A 17,915-nucleotide genomic window follows, 5' to 3' on the forward strand; every position below is an offset into this window, starting at 1 on the left:
TTAAAAGAACTGAGTAGGTGGGACAGACTGTACAGCCCACAAAGCTTAAGGTATTTACTATCTGGCCTTTCAGAAAAACATCTGCCAACTCCTGGGTTAAAATATAATAAATAAAGATTAGCATCAACATAAGTCTAGTTAGATGGGAAATCATATGTCCAGAAACATGAGCAGTTAAAACTGCTACGAGATTTTTTGAACTATGACCTTTTCTCAGAAATCTTAAAGATGACTAAATAAAGTATTAGTGTAAGGTTAAGAAGAGCGGGCACTGAATATAGTCAAGTTGATAGAATTCCCATGTTATAATTTCAACTCACTTTTTCTCTTAAGATTATATATAAGAAACAAGTTGTCAAATTAATCTAAATGAATTTAGATTAATTAGATTTTGATAAATTCTATTTCTGGCTTTTTTTTTTTTTTTTTTTTGAGACAGGGTCTCGCTCTGTTGCTCAGGCTAGAGTGCAGTGGCATGATCACAGCTCACTGTGGCCTCAACCTCCCAGGCTTACATGATCCTCCCACCTCAGTCTCCCGAGTAGCTGGGACTACAGGCATGCCCTACCACGCCTGGTTAGCTTTTGATCTTTTGTAGAGATGGAGTCTCCCTATGTTGCCCAGGCTGGTACTGAACTCCTGGGCTCAAGCAATCCTCCCACCTCAGCCTCCCAGGCTTACATGATCCTCCCACCTCAGCCTCCCAAAGCGCTGGATTATAGGCATGAGCCATCGTACCTAGCCTATTCTTGGCTTTGAAAAAATAGTTTTCTGATGCTAAATCTTTGATTGTAACCCAAACACATTATAGTTGCTTCTGGGAGACTTTTGCCTTTTGCCCTGCTTACAAATTAGCATCATATTCTAAAATCTCAGGAACTAAAATTACTCATTGCCATCTCTTTAAAATTCAAAGCCTATTGGAATCCCTACTCTTGTTATGTAGAATATAAATATTGAAGACATTTTACACCACATTTTCGTTATTCAGCATTACCATCGAGCGATGGAAGGCCAGTTCACTATTTTATCATGAATGTCCTGGGTTTGTTCTGAAAGGGCAGCCTCATACACTGACTTACCTCACAGCACCAGGGAGGGGGAGATTTAGAAAATGCAACCGCAGGAGCAGGGTATAGGGAAACAGCCACTCTCAGTAAGAAACAGGTTCATTAAAAAAAAAAACAACCACCAAAAAACCTACTACCACCTCCTAGTGAGCCTCCTTGCTTTAGACATTTTGACAAAACAGTCATTGAGAAAATTTCACGTGGCAAATTATCTTCATCACAGAAAGCCACTTGCTGAGTGTTTTCATGTAACACAGCCTCATTTGGCCGGGTACGTGGCCTACCAGCCCTGTTTTCATCCCCAGGCTTCCTCCACCACATCCTAGGCATGCCCTGCAGTGGTTTCGAACGGCCCTCCCTTTTACTCACTCATGCATTTGTACATCTAATGTATGTGACTGTTCTCCTGTCATATAAAATAGCAGTGTTAGTAATTAGGGTTAGTTTTTACTTGATTTTATTTCATTCAAAATGGATGTGAAACTTACTGGCATACCTAGGCTGCAGCCCCATGCAAGCAAGCAAAAAGCAAAATACTGAAAATGGAAGAGAAGAGAAACTGGCTAGCAGGCAGCTAAACTCACCCTTTTGTACAGCCTATGGTCCACCAGGGGGCTTTAGACAGTAAAACAACACCAGAGAGCTATTAGCACGTGAGGGTCACAACAGAAATCTTATAAATAGCTTTATTTCAACAAAAAAGAGTATAACATGGTTTCTTTTTTGGAAAGAAAGAAAAGGAGAGTGATGGTGGGGGTATGTGAAATGAGTAGGTAGAAAATTCACCAATTTAAGTCTCAAAAAATTGGGGTCATATGACTTAGAAATGGGACACTTCTGACTGATTCCTGAAGCTACTATCTACCTACCTTTTTGAGAGGGTGTCATATGAAGTTTTCCTTTTTTTTTTTTTGAGACAGAGTCTCTCCCTGTCGCCCAGGCTGGAATGCAGTGTTGCAATCTCGGCTCACTGCAACCTCCGCTTCCCAGGTTCAAGAGAGTCTCTCCTGCCCCAGCCTCCCAAGTAGCTGGGATTACAGGTGTGCACCACCACACCCAGCTAATTTTTTATATCTTTAGTAGAGACAGGGTTTCACCACGTTGGCCAGGCTGGTCTCAAACTCCTGACCTCAAGTGATCCACCCACCTCGGCCTCCCAAAGTGCTGGGATTACAGGCATGAGCCACCGCACCCGGCCAAGATTTTCTATCTTAATAAGATTTTAATGCTTCTAAGGAACAACAGACAAGATAGTTTCTTTTAAAATAACATTAAATAACTCAACCCAGAATGAAAATAGGATTACACACATCCTAAGGAAAATACGAGTTTAAAACAGACTTCCAGGATAGATTTTTAGGATTTCTTCAAGATCCTTAATTGAACATATTAACGGAATATATAGAAATGGGAAGTGAATACTGATCTTAGTGCAGAGGTGATTAAAATTTGCCTATTTTTCTAACATCTGAACTGTAAATGGTCAAGAGCCAATAACATTTTTTATTTCATTCCAATTAATGCAGAGAAATCCAGAGCCCATATCTGATGTTCTCTTCATAATGAACCTTCTTGTTACCCATCTTATGAGGTTATTACCAGTTAAAATATACACTTAAGAAAGGCAAAAATCTTCATGAAATTTTTCTCTACCAGTTTACAGAAAGAGAACTCTAAAAACAAAAGTGAAAGGACTCCTTTGTTCAGCTTACTTTGTGGGGGCAACCTTTCATGAATTTATGTTTTGTTTAAATATCTCATTCTCTTAATTCTCTCAAAGTAAACACAGGACACAGCTTTGGCAAAAATGAAAGGGAGACGAGTGTAGGACTTTATGCAGTTTTGCTCCTACGTTACCCACACATTCATGCAAAGTCTGAGGATCAGGCTAGAAGAAACGAGGAAAAAGTCTAGCACAACTTAACTTGCAGACATTCTGGTTTGTCTGAAGTGGCCTAAAGAACAGTGGTGTTAAGGTAATTTTCTTGAAAATAAAATCTATCTGGAAAGTATCAACCACAGTGTCATGAAAGAAGATGTGATTCTGCTCAAAGTGGCCAAAGTCTACTGGTTTTAGTGCTGGATAGGGTCTTGCTCAGGTTTTGCATTTTGCAGGTCTAAAAGGAAAAGGGAGGAAGGAACTATGAACATATTGGAGAATGTAAGGAAAAGGGCCCAGGTGAGTCCTTGATCTGTTCACCACATAAAGAAAATCCGCTACTCTATTTGGTTCTATGTCCCCTGCTAAGTAAAAGGTATGACTGAACAATAAAGAAAAGAGGCTGCCTTAAGTGAGGCTTGCAGAATTAATTTCATGATCTTAGAGCCATACCCATTTTGGGGATGCATCTCCTAATAGGACGTCCTGTTTCAGAGTACTGACACTGGTATGTTACTCATTAGCTATCATGGTGAAAAATCTCCCATCCTCGCACGGTGGAAAGTAAATGTTGCTGAGGCACAGGGCGAGTGAACACTGGCTTCTGCACGGCATTGTAGCTGGGGAAAACCATCTATCCTAGTGAATACTGTTTTTAAGTTTTCATGATGCTAATGTAGTGGCTGTGCATGTTTCCTTCTATGGTCACAAAAATAAATTCTTTCGTTAATTTAAGTAAAAGTACAAATAACCCATTAAACCTATTAAGTCTTAAAGGCAAGATATTTTCAAAGCTAGCAATCAGATGGTTGTAGGAATAAGAAAAACTAAAGCAAAATGAAACCTCCAAGGAGTCCAATTAAATATGAATACTAGGACTTTTGGTATAATTAAATAGGAATAGGAAATAAGACATTAAAGAGCCTGCTTTAATGTTTGGTACTATAAACTGCACAGCTCCTGACACACAGAGCAACAACCCAACCACACAGAAGGTGGTCTACACCCAGCTCAGACGGCCGCAGTGACAGACGTCAGACTGGAATATTAACCTGGATAAAGAACACAAACCACTTTCACCAGCCCTCTGAAATCTAAGTAGAGATGTTAGTCTTCATAAAGAAAGCTCAAATTTGAGGAACAAAGAGAAAATCCTCTGGCTTAGCTCCATGAGAAGATGCTATGTCCCACAGAACGCTGGGGTCACAGAACCCCATTTCCTACTAATTGAAGATATGCCCAGAATCTCAGATGTCTTTCTTTTCCTGAACAGCTGCATTCCAGCAATCTCTCCTGTTCCTCATCACGGACCAGCTTTAATTGATAGTTTAATAATAGAGGATGTTAGCAATTACATGACCAGCAGAGGGCACCAGCTATTTGGTGGAAATTCTACACCAGAAAACTTGTTTGGAATTCACGGTTTTCTTTCCCTTCCTTGAGACTAGAAACTGTTTTCTCTTTGGACACACGCTAGCATAGCAAAGGATTAGAGCAAAGAACATACTGCAATGTGGCATATCAATCGCAGGTTAAAGAGAAACTTAATATTAAAAGCTAGTCTGACTAAGTTGACCTCACACCCAGATTAAAACAGAAAAACACGGGTATGAATCTCCATTGTTCAAACAGCATCGTCTGACATGGTTACCAGCGTTCCAAGGGTAGCAACCTGATCCCTACTTAAAGAGCTCTACCACCCTATTGTAATTTGGGACATCTGCCCTGATTACCTGCAGGGGGATTAGCTTTACATAGGAGTTAGCGAGGGTTAAGAAGGTCAGGGATGCTTCATCATTCTCCCCGAGCAGAATGTATAAATGAGGACTAGTGTACCTGTGGCGACAGCGGCGTAGAAACCTCATTATTTTTCGAGCAGCTTGATCCTGCTTTTTGGTTAGCAAACTGCTCCTGAAAAAGTCAGAATATTATTGTCACAAGAAGGACACAGTAAAGCCCAATATGCGAAACTGGTCAGCAGTGACAGAGGACTCTGCATTAAGCAGTTCATGTAGCAAAGCCAACAGCATACGTTAAAGATGTATACAATCTGAAGGGGAATGAGTGTGTATGCTGTTTTCATAGTATCAAGTCCAGGCATCACTAGAGGAGAAAGGAGGGTGTGTGCAGGCACCCTCAGCTTCAAGAGAGACTATATAAAGACTGAAATAAAATGCCACTTAAATATTCTTTCACAATTTATTAGAAGCTCGTTTTGCTGCAAAAGGCATTCTGGCATTAGAGAGGCTTTCTTAGTTTAGAAGGTGATTCACGGGAGTTGATACACTCTTTGGGTTATTGTGTAAATGTTCTGATCAATGTATTTTACTTGGCTCAACATTTTTATCACAGTCTCTAAAATGGAACAGCTTAACCCTAATTACTCTTCCAAGGTTGCAGTAATTCTACAATTTCACTCATTTCCCATTTGCCCCAAGAATAGTCTTATCTCTAATCCAAATGTAGCATCATACACATTTCAGTGACATTAGGATTAGGGACAAGTTCTGTTTAGAAATAACTCCAAGAATAGTTTTTATATTTTCACATTGAAAATCAGATTTCCTTCAGCCTCAAAGAGCATGTTTATATAAAATTACATGAGTGCTGGCAGCGGGCTGTACTTTTTTTTTCTTCTAAAAAGGAAATGGATTAAACTACTATAATCGAGTGGTAACTTTCTGAGTAGAAACTGGTGCTGCCAAATTCTGATATAAGGTGAAACGGGGTGGCAATATCAAAATAATTGGGTGGGATGTAGAGAGAAAGAGCTAAATATTCAAAACCAGACTCAGCACAGGTGTTAAGTATACAGCCACCACACCTAGAACGTTCTGGAACACAGTGACTGCCAATGCTTTAGGCCTGCCCCCGGACTCCAATGTCAGCCCAGGACAAGTCTTTCAAAGAAGTCAGAGTTCTCTTTCCTAGGGAGCTTTAACTCCATGAGCTCTTTTCCACCCACCTGAGTCTCTGTTGTACAATCACAGCCGTCCGGCGAGCCTGCCGTCTTTTGCCACATTTCTTATAACTTCGGTAGTACTTTTGGATCAGCACAGCAGCCCGTCGACTCTGCTGGAATTTTTTTTGTTCATAGTAACTTCGGAATTTGCTCTGGATAAGGATGGCAGCCTGTGTCATCTTTTTATAAAGTGCATACTGCAGGGGAAACAAGAACAAGCAACATAGTAACAACAGGGGCCGCACGGGCTCAGCGTCCTTCGAGTTTACCGGGAAAGGAAGAAGAGAAAATGCTTTTCCCCTCTATTATCACATTCTCTGTTCAGGGTTTAATCACAAAAGAGGCAAACGAGGAAGCTTTACATCTACCTTTCCAAAATGTAAACTATTACTTTAAGGGTTGCCTTCAGACATACTTTTTTCCCTTAAAATATCAAAATATTTAGCCCTTCTTGGAGAAAAATTTTAATAGCAATACCCTTAGATGTTTATGAATCTAAAACCAGATTTCGACAGGAAAATTTTAGATGCTTCAGATTAATATTTCCTATCCAGTTTTGAAACATGAACATCATTTTTTCATGCCTTCCAATTCCCACCATACACAAATCTACTTAGCAGTCAGTCCCCCGGTTTCTAACTATCATTCCACATGGCAAGTTTCTGACTGAGTTACAAGGTCCCAAATACAAGGCTTATCATGAAACGCTGACACCTTTAAGCCATTTTAACCTGTAAAAGATGAACACTCGTAAGACCAACACGGTGGTGAAGCTGTGAAACCTGGACGGCTGTCACAGTGCTGTGGGCGGCCCAGGAGGCAGTGCCAGGAGCCCTCCACCCAGCCCCCTGCAGAGCTAACGAAGTGAGGAATGAAGGCCCAGGATGAATTCTCCTCAACATCAGTCTCTAGGCACCAAAAATACAGAGCTCTCCATAGTCTTAAAACGCTATGTCCAAATTCCTAATAAAACAGAGTATGACTCCGGGGATGAGAAGCTGCAATGAAGCCCTTTGCTTATAAGAAGGCAACTTACCATTGCAAGGAAAAATATTCCCCAGAAAATCCCTGTATCTGCCTAACTGTATCTCTGGATGTATGAGGAGGTGAAATGAGGGAGGGAAACTGACTTCTCAGAATTGTCCAAGAACCCGGACCCTTCTGCAAGAAACTTCTTTGGTCTTATCTGACCTGCTTTACCTTTTCACTGGTCTGAAAGTCTTTGAAGACAAGAATGCTGTAGCCTACGGATCCCCTGTGGTTTCCATCGTCTCCACCTGTGCACGTTACACACTCAGACCCATCGGGCCAGAGTGAAGTGCTTTGGGAAAAAGGGGATTTCCTTAGTGGCCACAGGGCTCACGGGAACTGGCTCAGATGGATTAACACCAGCCAAAAAATGTCCAGTTATTAATGTCGAAACCCACTCCAACTGAATAACCACGTGGTCCCCAGAGGACAGACGCACTGTGCTCAGGTGGCCTGGCAAGGGGGGTACGTTTACTCCATGACCATGCCATCTTAATGGTCCCTCCCTGCAGCTGGTGATGGGTGTGAAGTTTGTGACTCTGGTGGAATGGTTTGTGAGAGGAGTTGGGAGTATCATTACCTTCAAGGCTATCCATGTCAGCTTGGGGGAAAAACAGAAAATACAAGATTAATGTTAGATTGCTGAATATAATGAAATTAAAAACCAGAATCAATAAAACTCCCAACCAAGAAAAAAAAAAAAAGGCAACCTGGCTATATTAATGCCTTCCGTTTTCCAAAATATTTGTTTTACGGTTGTTACTCTTTCCAAAAATAATGCCTTCTGTCTTCCTGGCTGTAGATGACAGTTTCTGGGGAGGGTTATTTTTTTTTTAAAAAAACCAAACTCATATTTTGGAATCAATACCTGTTGTAATCACAGACTTGAAACCTTCATTCTGTGTATCACCTGTGCTCCCAGGAAGCCTGCTCACCAAACAGAAGCCAGTGCGGCCCCCTGCTGTAGAGCTATAGGCACTGTGGTGTCAGCGTTTGCACAATAAACCTTCCTTTTCTGGGATCATGAACTCAACTGGCTCGAAGCCGAAGACGTCCCCCCACCCCTATTAATCGGGCTTAATCCTAGAGAAGCTTGAGGAAACGGCAACCCGTATCAGAAACTGAGGCAAGTCCTGGATTATGACAAGCTAACAGAATCCCTAATTTCTACGTGACCATTACACATATTAGAATGTATTATTCCTGAAATAAAAATTTAGAACGACCTAAAGCACAATCTAATAAAAGGTTCTAGAATCTACCGACAGGCCTGAATGTTACCATGCAAACCAGGCAAAACTCCATTAGGCAATTTTTAATATTTTATAACTACCTCAAGGATGAGAAAGGCCTAATATTCATGTAATTTCTCTGAGCTTCAGCTGCTTCATCTGTAAACTGGAAATAAATACTGCTTACTTCAAATAATTGCAAAAAGGAAATGAGATGGGGCACCTAAAAAATCTAGTATGTACTAGGTGACCCAAAAATATGAGTTCCTTTTCCCATCTGACTAGTTCCATAACCCTACAAGTTGGTTTGCAAACAGTAATACTGCACGAAAGAGTACTTAGATATTCGTGTTGCACCTTTAACTAAGGTGAACAAAAGCAGTTTAAGATGTTCTGGCTTCTTCTGATTTTCAAAGATTTTAACAATTCTTCGTTTTAAAATGCTTAAGAAGCTGAAAGGAAAATGGCCAAAGATTAAACACCTTCTGTAATTCAAACTCAAAGGTAATACATAGCCAGCATTTACCTTCTGCAATCACCGTATCACACACTGGATTCCCCAGAGTTCTCTAATTACTAGGGAGTTTATGAAAGTATTGGACCATGGATCCTCCCCGCAAAGATACTGGTGTTAGGATCAGACCAGTATCTCCGGTAGGTAATAATACTAAAAGATCAAAAATGTGGACAAAAACTGTTTTGCAGTGCAAGTCTAATTGCAGATGGTTTTGTTTTCCTCTTTTTGTTTTAGAGACGAGGTCCAAGCTGGACTTCCATACCTGGGCTCAAGAAGATCCTCCAGCCTCAGCCTCTTGAGGAGCTGGGATTACAGGGACACACCAACCACCATGTCTGGCTTCCCCTGGTTTTTGTTTGTTTGTTTTGTTTTTTGTTTGTTTGTTTTATCATGGCAGTTCAAATTAAGTCTCTGGACAGGCGCAGTGGCTCACGCATGTAATCCCAGCACTTTGGGAGGCTGAGGCAGGCGGATCACTTGAGCTCAGGAGTTCAAGATCAGCCTGGCAACATGGTGAAACCCCGACTCTACTAAAACTAGAAAAATCAGCTGGGCATGGTAGCACACGCCTATAGTCCCAGCTACTTGGGAGGCAGAGGCAGGAGAATCGCTTGAACCTGGGAGGTGGAGGCTGCAGTGAGCCCAGATCATGCCACTGCACTCCAGCCCGGGCGACAGAGCCAGACTCCATTTCAAAAACAAAAAAACAAAAAAACAAAAAACAAAAAACAAATTAAGTCTCTGTAATGAGGTACTAGATGTAGTGCTCTTTAGCCAAACTGCACACCAGGATCCTCAGTGGCCTCGGGTGGGGCACAGTTCCCTTCTGTGGTGCAAAACTGAGGTTTACCTGTTTATATTTTCTGTAACAACGCTGAATGACAGCAGCAGCTACTTCTTGCTGTTCCCGCAAGGGTCGACCCTTAAGGGTAAAGTAAGGAGAAAAAAAATCAGTAATGATTAACTACCAGAAATGTCAGCTTTTTATTACTATTCATTTAATGCACCTTCTCAGAGCTGAGATCCCAGGTTTACCAAAAAATATTGATACTTAATTATAAATGAGGAAAAATGAATTTATAGAATAAACCTCAGACTATCCTTGTTTCTAAATAAAACTATGATTTTGGAATGTTAAGCAGACTAAAAATATATTCCTTTTTAAAGTATTTAACAAATTAGGCATTGTACTATTTGTCTTGCCAGATCTTAACTGTCTTTCCCAAGATAACCCCAACTACTTCACTTTTGGATCAATGATTAATGGCTTTTAACACCTTTTTGGGAGTGGTTGGAGACTACTTTGAGAATCTGTAGAAAGCCATGGGTCCCCTTCCCACCAAAAATGCACATAGAAGAGCTTTACTGCTTAATTTTAGGAGTTCAGGGGCTGCCTGGAGTCAGTGCCCAGGCCTCCAGTTGAAAACGCCTGCTTTAGGTCGTGACCTCCTAGCAGCAGAGAGGCCACCTTACTTTATATTAACTGAATAATAGGCATCCATATCATTACCAACAGTATGTTGACAAGGTGATAACCATTACATTATTGGCTAATATTATTTTACTAAAGCTTCTGAGAATGATTTAATGTGACATTAACGACTTTAATTAAAAATTCTATAAACTCGTGAAATTTGTTTTAAGGAATACTAAAGAGACATTGTACTTGGGATGGCAAGGTAGAATAGAAAAATCAAGGCCAGGTGCAGTGGCTCATGCCTGGAATCCCAGCACTTTGGGAGGCCAAGGCAGGCAGATCACTTGAGGTCAGGAGTTCGAGACCAGCCTGGTCAACATAGTGAACCTGTCTCTACTAAAAATAAAAGAATTAGGTGGGTATGGTGGCACGTGCCAGTAATTCCAGCTACTTGGGAGCCTGAGGCAGGAGAATCACCTGCATTGGGAGGTGGAGGTAGCAGAGAGCGGAGATTGCACCACTGTACTTCTCTAGCCTGGGCGACAGAACGTGACTCCATTTAAAAAAAAAGAAGAAAAGAAAAATCAGCACTGTTCTGTGCCAGGAGAGCTCCACTCCTGCCCTGGCCTAACCATGGACGGGCCCTTGTCCCAGCTAGTTAATTCTCTATGCCTCAGATACCTGAGAAAACTGTGCTTCTGAAACTCTTCTACGAAGGTGCTTCAGGAACTTTGTAAACATTTGATAAAAATTTCATGTTTAACTGTTTAAAAACTGGTTGTTAAAAGCAAATGATTTGGGAGATTGAGAAAGTTCTGGAAATGGGTAGCAGTGACAGTCGCACAGCACTGTGAATATACTTAATGCCCCCACGTTGCACATTTTAAAATAGACAAAATCACAAACTTTATGCTCTGAATATTTTACAATAAAATATTTTTACAAAGCAGATACACACATAGATATGTTATACAGTGAATCTTCATAAATTGGAGACTTCCAAAAAAATTCTACACATTCAGAGGAAAAAAAGAAACGGTCAATGTTTTCGTTCGCACGATTCTGACTTTCATCTGTCCTCCCTGATCTTAAGAACGTCACAAAATGAAGGTTCTGTTCTAGTTTACCTTGTATTTCCGGAAAGCCGTCTGGACAAGTCTGGCAGCCTCATAGAGTTCTCTCTGTTCATGATCAGACAGAGTGAGCTGAGCAAACTCATTCTCTACCTTCTCACTGGTAGAGGCGCTCAGGAATTCTGACCAATCCGCGGCGGAGGGAAGGTTAGGTTTCTCGAAAGCGATTTCACTGACGGGAGAGCCAACAGGGCTCAAGCTGGTATTAGAAGAAGGGGTTAGAGGCTCGTTATATGCACTTCTGAAACAAGAGGAGAAAAAGGAGACATAGATATTGCACAATCCATTAGATATTAATGAATCCATTAGATATTAATGAATGAACCAAGATGGTATCTGCCAGAAGCCACTGTGGGCAATTAGGAACATGCCTCCATTCCCAGTGTCCTTTGATTGAGTAAGTTCATACCCAACACCTATCATGACTTTAGTACTATGCTAAATACTAAAACCTAGCAGCAGTACACTCTACTGCCTTTAGAAAACTTCAACTGAATTAGGGGAAACATTATGCTACACTATCTTTTTTTTTTGTGAGACAGAATCTTGCTGTGTTGCCCAGGATGGAGTGCAGTGGTGCCATCTCAGCTCACTGTAACCTCCGCCTCTTGGGTTCCAGCGATTCTCCTGCCTCAGCCTCCCAAGTAGCTGGGATTACAGTAGGCACCCACCACCACGCCCGGCTTAATTTTTTATTTTTAGTAGAGATGTGGTTTCACCATGTTGGCCAGGCTGGGCTCAAACTCCTGACCTCAGGTGATCCACCCACCTTGGCCTCCCAAAGTGCTGGGATTACAGGCATGAGCCACGGCGCCCGGCTTAACACGATCTCTTATGTTTTGATAGCAGTAAAAAAAATAATGGGAGAGGCAGGAATAGGAGCTGGGCCTTTAAAGTGGCAACAGAACTTGTTCTAGTGCTTCCTTCCTTCCTTGGTATGGTCTGCTATGACACGGCATTCATCAAATACAATCAGCCTCCCCTGCCTCCAGTTAGATCCAGGAATCTAACCTGCGTAGTGATCCTGGTAACTTTACTCACCGGATCTGGGCAGCACTGGGCAGGCAGTCAGCATCCGCTAGGTAACTGGCCAGCCAGCTCATTGTACTGCTGATGGTGGCAGGGTCTGTTCTTTCCAATCCTGAGGACTCCATGGGCACAAAATTCTCCTGCTTGATTCGGTCAGGTGTAGCTTCAATAATGTGTTCTGCCAAGGTCATCATGTTCACCTGAAGTCAGAAGTTCACGGAACACTCAGGTTAGAAAGGAGCCTTAAAAGTTATCCAGGTCTACCTCCCCTGCCTCACCTTGGAGAGAAAAAAATAATAAGGCAGGAGGGCAGACTTCTACCTCAATCCAATGCAAATATCATTTTAAGGTTGTAACATAAAGCACCGAAATGTGCTGAGATCCTGAGACCTGATTATCTCCAAGTCATAGTCTGGCCCCAGACCTTTAGCCCAGTCTTGGAGAACTCCTGGCTTGTACATACTCCCTACTCTCAGGGTCAACCAATTAATGACACTGGGCAGTTCTAGAGTAACTTGTAATATTAATGAGGTGTCACTATTAGTTATATAACCAATATCTAACCACCCCTTTTGCTTGGCCTAGAGAACCCTAGTCTAGACTGGGAATAGTGGCTCAAGCCTGTAATCCCAACAGTTTGGGAGGCCGAGACGGGTGGATCACTGAGGTCAGGAGTTCCAGACCATCCTGGCCAACATGGTGAAACCCCGTCTCTACTAAAAATACAAAAATTAGCCAGGCATGATGGCGCATGCCTGTAATCCCAGCTACAGAGGCAGGAGAATCGCTTAAACCTGGGAGGCGGAAGTTGCAGCGAACTGAGATCGTGCCACTGCACTCTAGCCTGGGCGACAGCACGAGACTCCAACTCAAAAAAAAAAAAAAAAAAAAAAAGAAAAAAGAATCCTCAAAGCTGGTCTGGATTAAGATATTCTTTATGTGAATCAGAGATGTGAACTGATTCTTAAAAATGTCCTTGCATACCTCTTAGAAGTGGTAACTGAAACACAGCACTTTGGGTTCTTAAGTGAACTGAAAATGTTCTCAGTGGAACTATACAAGGTGACAAAATGCTTCTCCTGCAACATGAAGGAGCCTCAAAAACATCCTGCTAAGTAGAAAAAGCCACAGTAGACTGCATGGTATATGACTCCACTTATATGAAACGTCTAGAAAAAGCAAACCTCTGGGGATAGAATCAGATCAGTGGTTGCCTAAGGCTGGGCAGAGATGGACTGCAGATGGGCACAGGGCACTCTGGAGTGAGATGGAAGTCTTCTAGAAAGGGACTGTGGCGATGGTTGCACAGCTGTATATATTTTACTAGAAGCCATCCCCTGTGCACTTAAAATGGGTAAATTTTATCATATGTAAATTATACCTCAATAAAGCTGTTAAAAATGCTTATTGTCGGTAATTTTATAAATTTTCATCAAAGAACAAGACTTAGTTTTTGTAATAAGAATAAAAATAAAAAATTTAAGAAAAACACATTGGGCCAGGCGTGGTGGCTCACGCCTGTAATCTCAGCACTTTGGGAGGCTGAGGAGGGTGGACTGCCTGAGCTCAGGAGTTCAAGCCCAGGCTGGGCAACATGGCAAAACCCTGTCTCTACCCAAAATAACCCCCAAAATTAGCCAGACATGGTGGTGCAGGCCTAGTGCTTTCTTACAGTATCTGTAATCCCAGATACTAGAGAGGCTGAGGCAGGAGAATTGCTTGAACCCAGGAGATGGACATTGCAGTGAGCCAAGATGGCACCACTGCACTCCAGCCTGGGTGACATAGCAAGACTCTGTCTCAAAAAAAAAAAAAAATTGTAGCCTTCTTTCACCTTCTCTATTGGCCCTCTTGATTTGTGACTCAAACGGTAGGACGTAAATTTTGCCTTTATTCTTTTTCCATGAAAGTATTCAATATATATTTAATATATTTAAAACGCAAGGTGGCATTTCTGAAGCCTAAAAGGTTATCACTCTACAATCACTTTCTTAAATCCTCCATTTCATAAACACGTAACAACGTAAAAACATCTTAATAACATTCTCAGCAGCTGGACCTGAAAAGTCACGTCACTCATTTCTAAATTTCACGAGTTGTGCTCAGAGAAGACAGTTTTAAATGGGTAGCTTTGGATTTTTATTCAAATTTTCTTCATGTCCTAGTATATGAGCAGTTTTCATAAATGTGTCTTAGACATCTGAAAAGAACAATTATATATGTAATTGCTATGTGTATTAACTACATATATGCATATAGTTATATATATATATAATCTATCATATATTAAATATATATTAAATCAAGCCTTCTGATTTTGTTCAACTTGTTCATATGCTTTTCATATCTACTTGATCTGAAAAAATTCTGAGCTAGGTGTTAGTAACACACTATGACTGTGGGTCCACATTTCTTTGTATTTACTAGTATTTCCTGTAATGTTTCAAGGTTATGGTGCTAGGTATACAATAGTTTGTAACTGTCGCATCTTCTTGATAAACTATATATATATAAAATTTGCCTTGAATTGTACTTTTTATCTTTTTTCTTTTTATACTCATTTATCTATTATAGCTCTATCATTTCATTTTCATTGTTTCTCTTTCATTTCATTTTGGTTGTATTTCTTACAAGTAGCATATATCTTGATTTTATTAAAAAAAAAAAAAAAAAAAAAAAAAAAACCGAGGCCAGGAGCGGTGGCTCACGCCTGTAATCCCAGCACTTCAAGAGGCCGAGGTGGGCAGATCATGAGGTCAGGAGATCGAGACCATCCTGGCTAACACGGCAAAACCCCGTCTCTACTAAAAATACAAAAAATTAGCCGGGCCTGTAGTCCCAGCTACTCGGGAGGCAGGAGAATGGCGTGAACCCGGGAGGCGGAGGTTGCAGTGAGCAGAGATGGTGCCCCTGCACTCGAACTTGGGCAACAGAACGAGACTCCGTCTCAAAAAACAAAACAAAACAAAACAAAAACAAAAAACCAAATCCGAGAATCTGCCCTTTAATAGAATTATCACTTCCTAGAGTGTGAATGAATCATGTGTGAAAAGGTTCCTGTTTCCTGATTCTATAGTTACGTTTTCCTTTGTTACCATCTCTGAACTTTTTCCAAAAGGGCCAAATTTTTCTTTTTTCCCCTTCAATGACTTAGAAATTCCGTAGCCTGTTTTTTTTCTGTTTGTTTGTTTTCTTTTTGAGATGGAGTCTTGCTGTGTCACCCAGGCAGGCAGTAGTGTGATCTCGGCTCACTGCAACCTCCACCTCCCCAGGTTCAAGCAATTCTTGTGCCTCAGCCTCCCAAGTAGCTGGGATTACATGCACCCACCACCATTCCTGGCTAATTTTTGTATTTTTAGTAGAGACGGAGTTTCACCATGTTGGCCAGGCTGGTCTCGAACTCCTGAACTCAGGTGATCCTCCCGCCTTGGCCTCCCAAAATGCTAAAAAATACAGGCATGAGCCACCGCGCCTGTCCTTCTGTAGCCCGTTTTTATGCTACCTACTAACTTGACATTTCTAACTAGCACATTTCAGCCTATCCAGTGCACATCTATCTATATCATGAGTGGAACAAAATCTATTACTGTCTCTGAACCAGAGAGCTTTCATACACTTTTACTCTCTTCATTTCCCTACCCTCCCTGGTTTGGTTAAAATAATTTAGAATTCTAGTTCTAAGAGACTGTTTAAACATTATTCCTCTTCTATTTAAAGAGTCTCTTCCTCACAACTGCCTCTCACATACAGCCACACTATCAATAATTGCTCAGTTTTCCTGGTTTGATTGTTCACTCCTCTATGAACGGTTTTGCCATTTTCAAAAATTATTTCGTTGTTTTTAAGTGTTATCTTCTCACGTGGCTAAAAAACTTTCTTTAGACTGCTGCTTTTTCCATAGATACACGCTCTTAATTTGGCAAGATGTTATTCTCTTACAGATCTGTGAAAACAGGAAGTGGATTTTTTAAAGGTTATTTTCTATTTCCTGCATGAACTCTGTTTCAGTGAAGGCCACTTTCTAAAAAGCTGCACTATCCAATGGCTATTTAAACTTAAATAAAATTAGAAACCCAGTTCCTGAGTTGCACTGGCTATATTTCATACATACGCCCTTTACAATGGCTAGATGACAGCTATGCTGATGGAGGGCCTGATTCCGCATGTGGCACCGAATGTCTCCCACGGTGGGCGGCATGGATAGAGGGCACGTCCACCACTGTGGGAAGGTCCTAGGCATTTATATTTATAATATAGTTCTAGATTGCTCAGTTTTGGTGTCTGGTGTGGGTTCCATCAGGAATTGTGTAAAACAGGATTTGGCAAACGACGGCAGGCTGAATCCAGCCAGCTGCCTGTTTGTGTAAATAAAGTTTTACTAGGAGACAGTCACCCTCCTCTGTTTAATGCTAAGGCTGTTTTGGTGCTGTTAGGGCCCATTAAGTAGCTAGGACAAAGTCTGTACGGCCTACAGAGCCTAAAAATACTCACTACTTGGCTCTTTATAGAAGAAATGTACCACCCTCTTGTCTAAAACATTATTTGATTTTTCTGGGCAGTCCTCCCCACGACTGCAGTGGTTGGTAGATGATACGGTTTGGCTGTGTCTTCACCCAAATCTCATCTTGAACTGTAGCTCCCATAATTCCCCTGTGTTGTGGGAGGGACCCAGGGGGAGATAACCAAATCATGGGGACGGTTTCCCCCATACCGTTCTCGTGGTAGTGAAGAAGTCTCTCGAGAGCTGATGGTTTTCTAAGGGGTTTCCGCTTTCACTCGGCTCTCATTCTCTCTTGCCTGCCACCATATAAGATGCGACTTTCACCTTCTGCTATGATTGTGAGGCCTCCCCAGCCACGTGGAACTGTGAGTCCATTAAACCTCTTTTTATTTATAAATTCCCCAGTCTGGAGTATGTCCTTAGCAGCCGCGTGGGAACGGACTAATATGGTAGGTCAGAAGTGGTGCCCCCGACAACTTCCCAGAAATGGAAACACATTGGTGAGCATGCAAGCTTCTTTCTCATCCTCTGCAAATAGCAGAGGGCTGGCAAGAAGGGGCCCCTGGGATGCAATGAGCAGGAATGGCTCAGAAATCAGGCCTCTCCCAACACGTGCTGACCAGGACATGTGCTCTCCTCCACACACCTCCCTCTCCTTGTATCACTTCTACAGGCATGGGTGCCCTGTTGAATTTTGAGTTTTTCCCTTTTACATTTGTTTCAGGTTGCATCAATGGGAAGCTGGAAAGAGAGGAAGTCAAACACATTTTTAGGCTGCCCTTATGGTCCTCCCCTATATATTTTAATAGATGGAATTTGCTTATTAGGCTAATGTCAAGTTTATTTCAGTACATATTCTCTTAGTCCGTAACAAGTTTAAGGTCCTAAAAGGATTCTGGAATTGCTAGATTTATTATCAGGGCAGTCAGTTATCAGCTTCAGGAATATTTCACCGGCCTCCTGAGAGCCTCACACCATATATGCCCTTTACAATGGCTAGATGATAGCTATGCCGGTCAAGGACACTCAGATTTCAAAATCTATCCACGGGCTTCCTGTCCTAGCTATTTTTAGGGCCTTGACTATATTCTAACTAGTACTTAAAACAGTGAAATCAATCAACCTAAATGCAAGGAGGAAGCAGAT

General features: G+C 41.6%; 1 protein-coding gene across 30 annotated transcripts in view; it reads right to left on the bottom strand.

The window, feature by feature from the left end:
* CAMTA1 (calmodulin binding transcription activator 1) overlaps positions 1–17,915 on the bottom strand; it is a 975,861-nt gene that overhangs the window by 12,417 nt on the left and 945,529 nt on the right. For 10 of the 30 annotated variants that reach the window (XM_037985394.2, XM_037985393.2, XM_037985396.2 and 7 more), the window contains 6 exons: positions 12,281–12,468; positions 11,234–11,480; positions 9,540–9,611; positions 7,521–7,541; positions 5,915–6,108; positions 4,786–4,860 (listed from right to left, as the gene is read on the bottom strand). In XM_037985394.2, coding sequence (XP_037841322.2) covers positions 4,786–4,860; positions 5,915–6,108; positions 7,521–7,541; positions 9,540–9,611; positions 11,234–11,480; positions 12,281–12,468 — 797 coding nt within the window. Of the gene's footprint in view, positions 1–1,654; positions 1,686–4,785; positions 4,861–5,914; positions 6,109–7,520; positions 7,542–9,539; positions 9,612–11,233; positions 11,481–12,280; positions 12,469–17,915 lie in introns of all 30 variants that reach the window. The other 20 variants (XM_037985395.2, XM_037985399.2, XM_007980710.3 and 17 more) reach the window with 5 other exon arrangements.

The sequence above is a fragment of the Chlorocebus sabaeus genome, chromosome 20 (assembly GCF_047675955.1).
Source record: "Chlorocebus sabaeus isolate Y175 chromosome 20, mChlSab1.0.hap1, whole genome shotgun sequence".
NCBI classification, from domain to species: domain Eukaryota; kingdom Metazoa; phylum Chordata; class Mammalia; order Primates; family Cercopithecidae; genus Chlorocebus; species Chlorocebus sabaeus.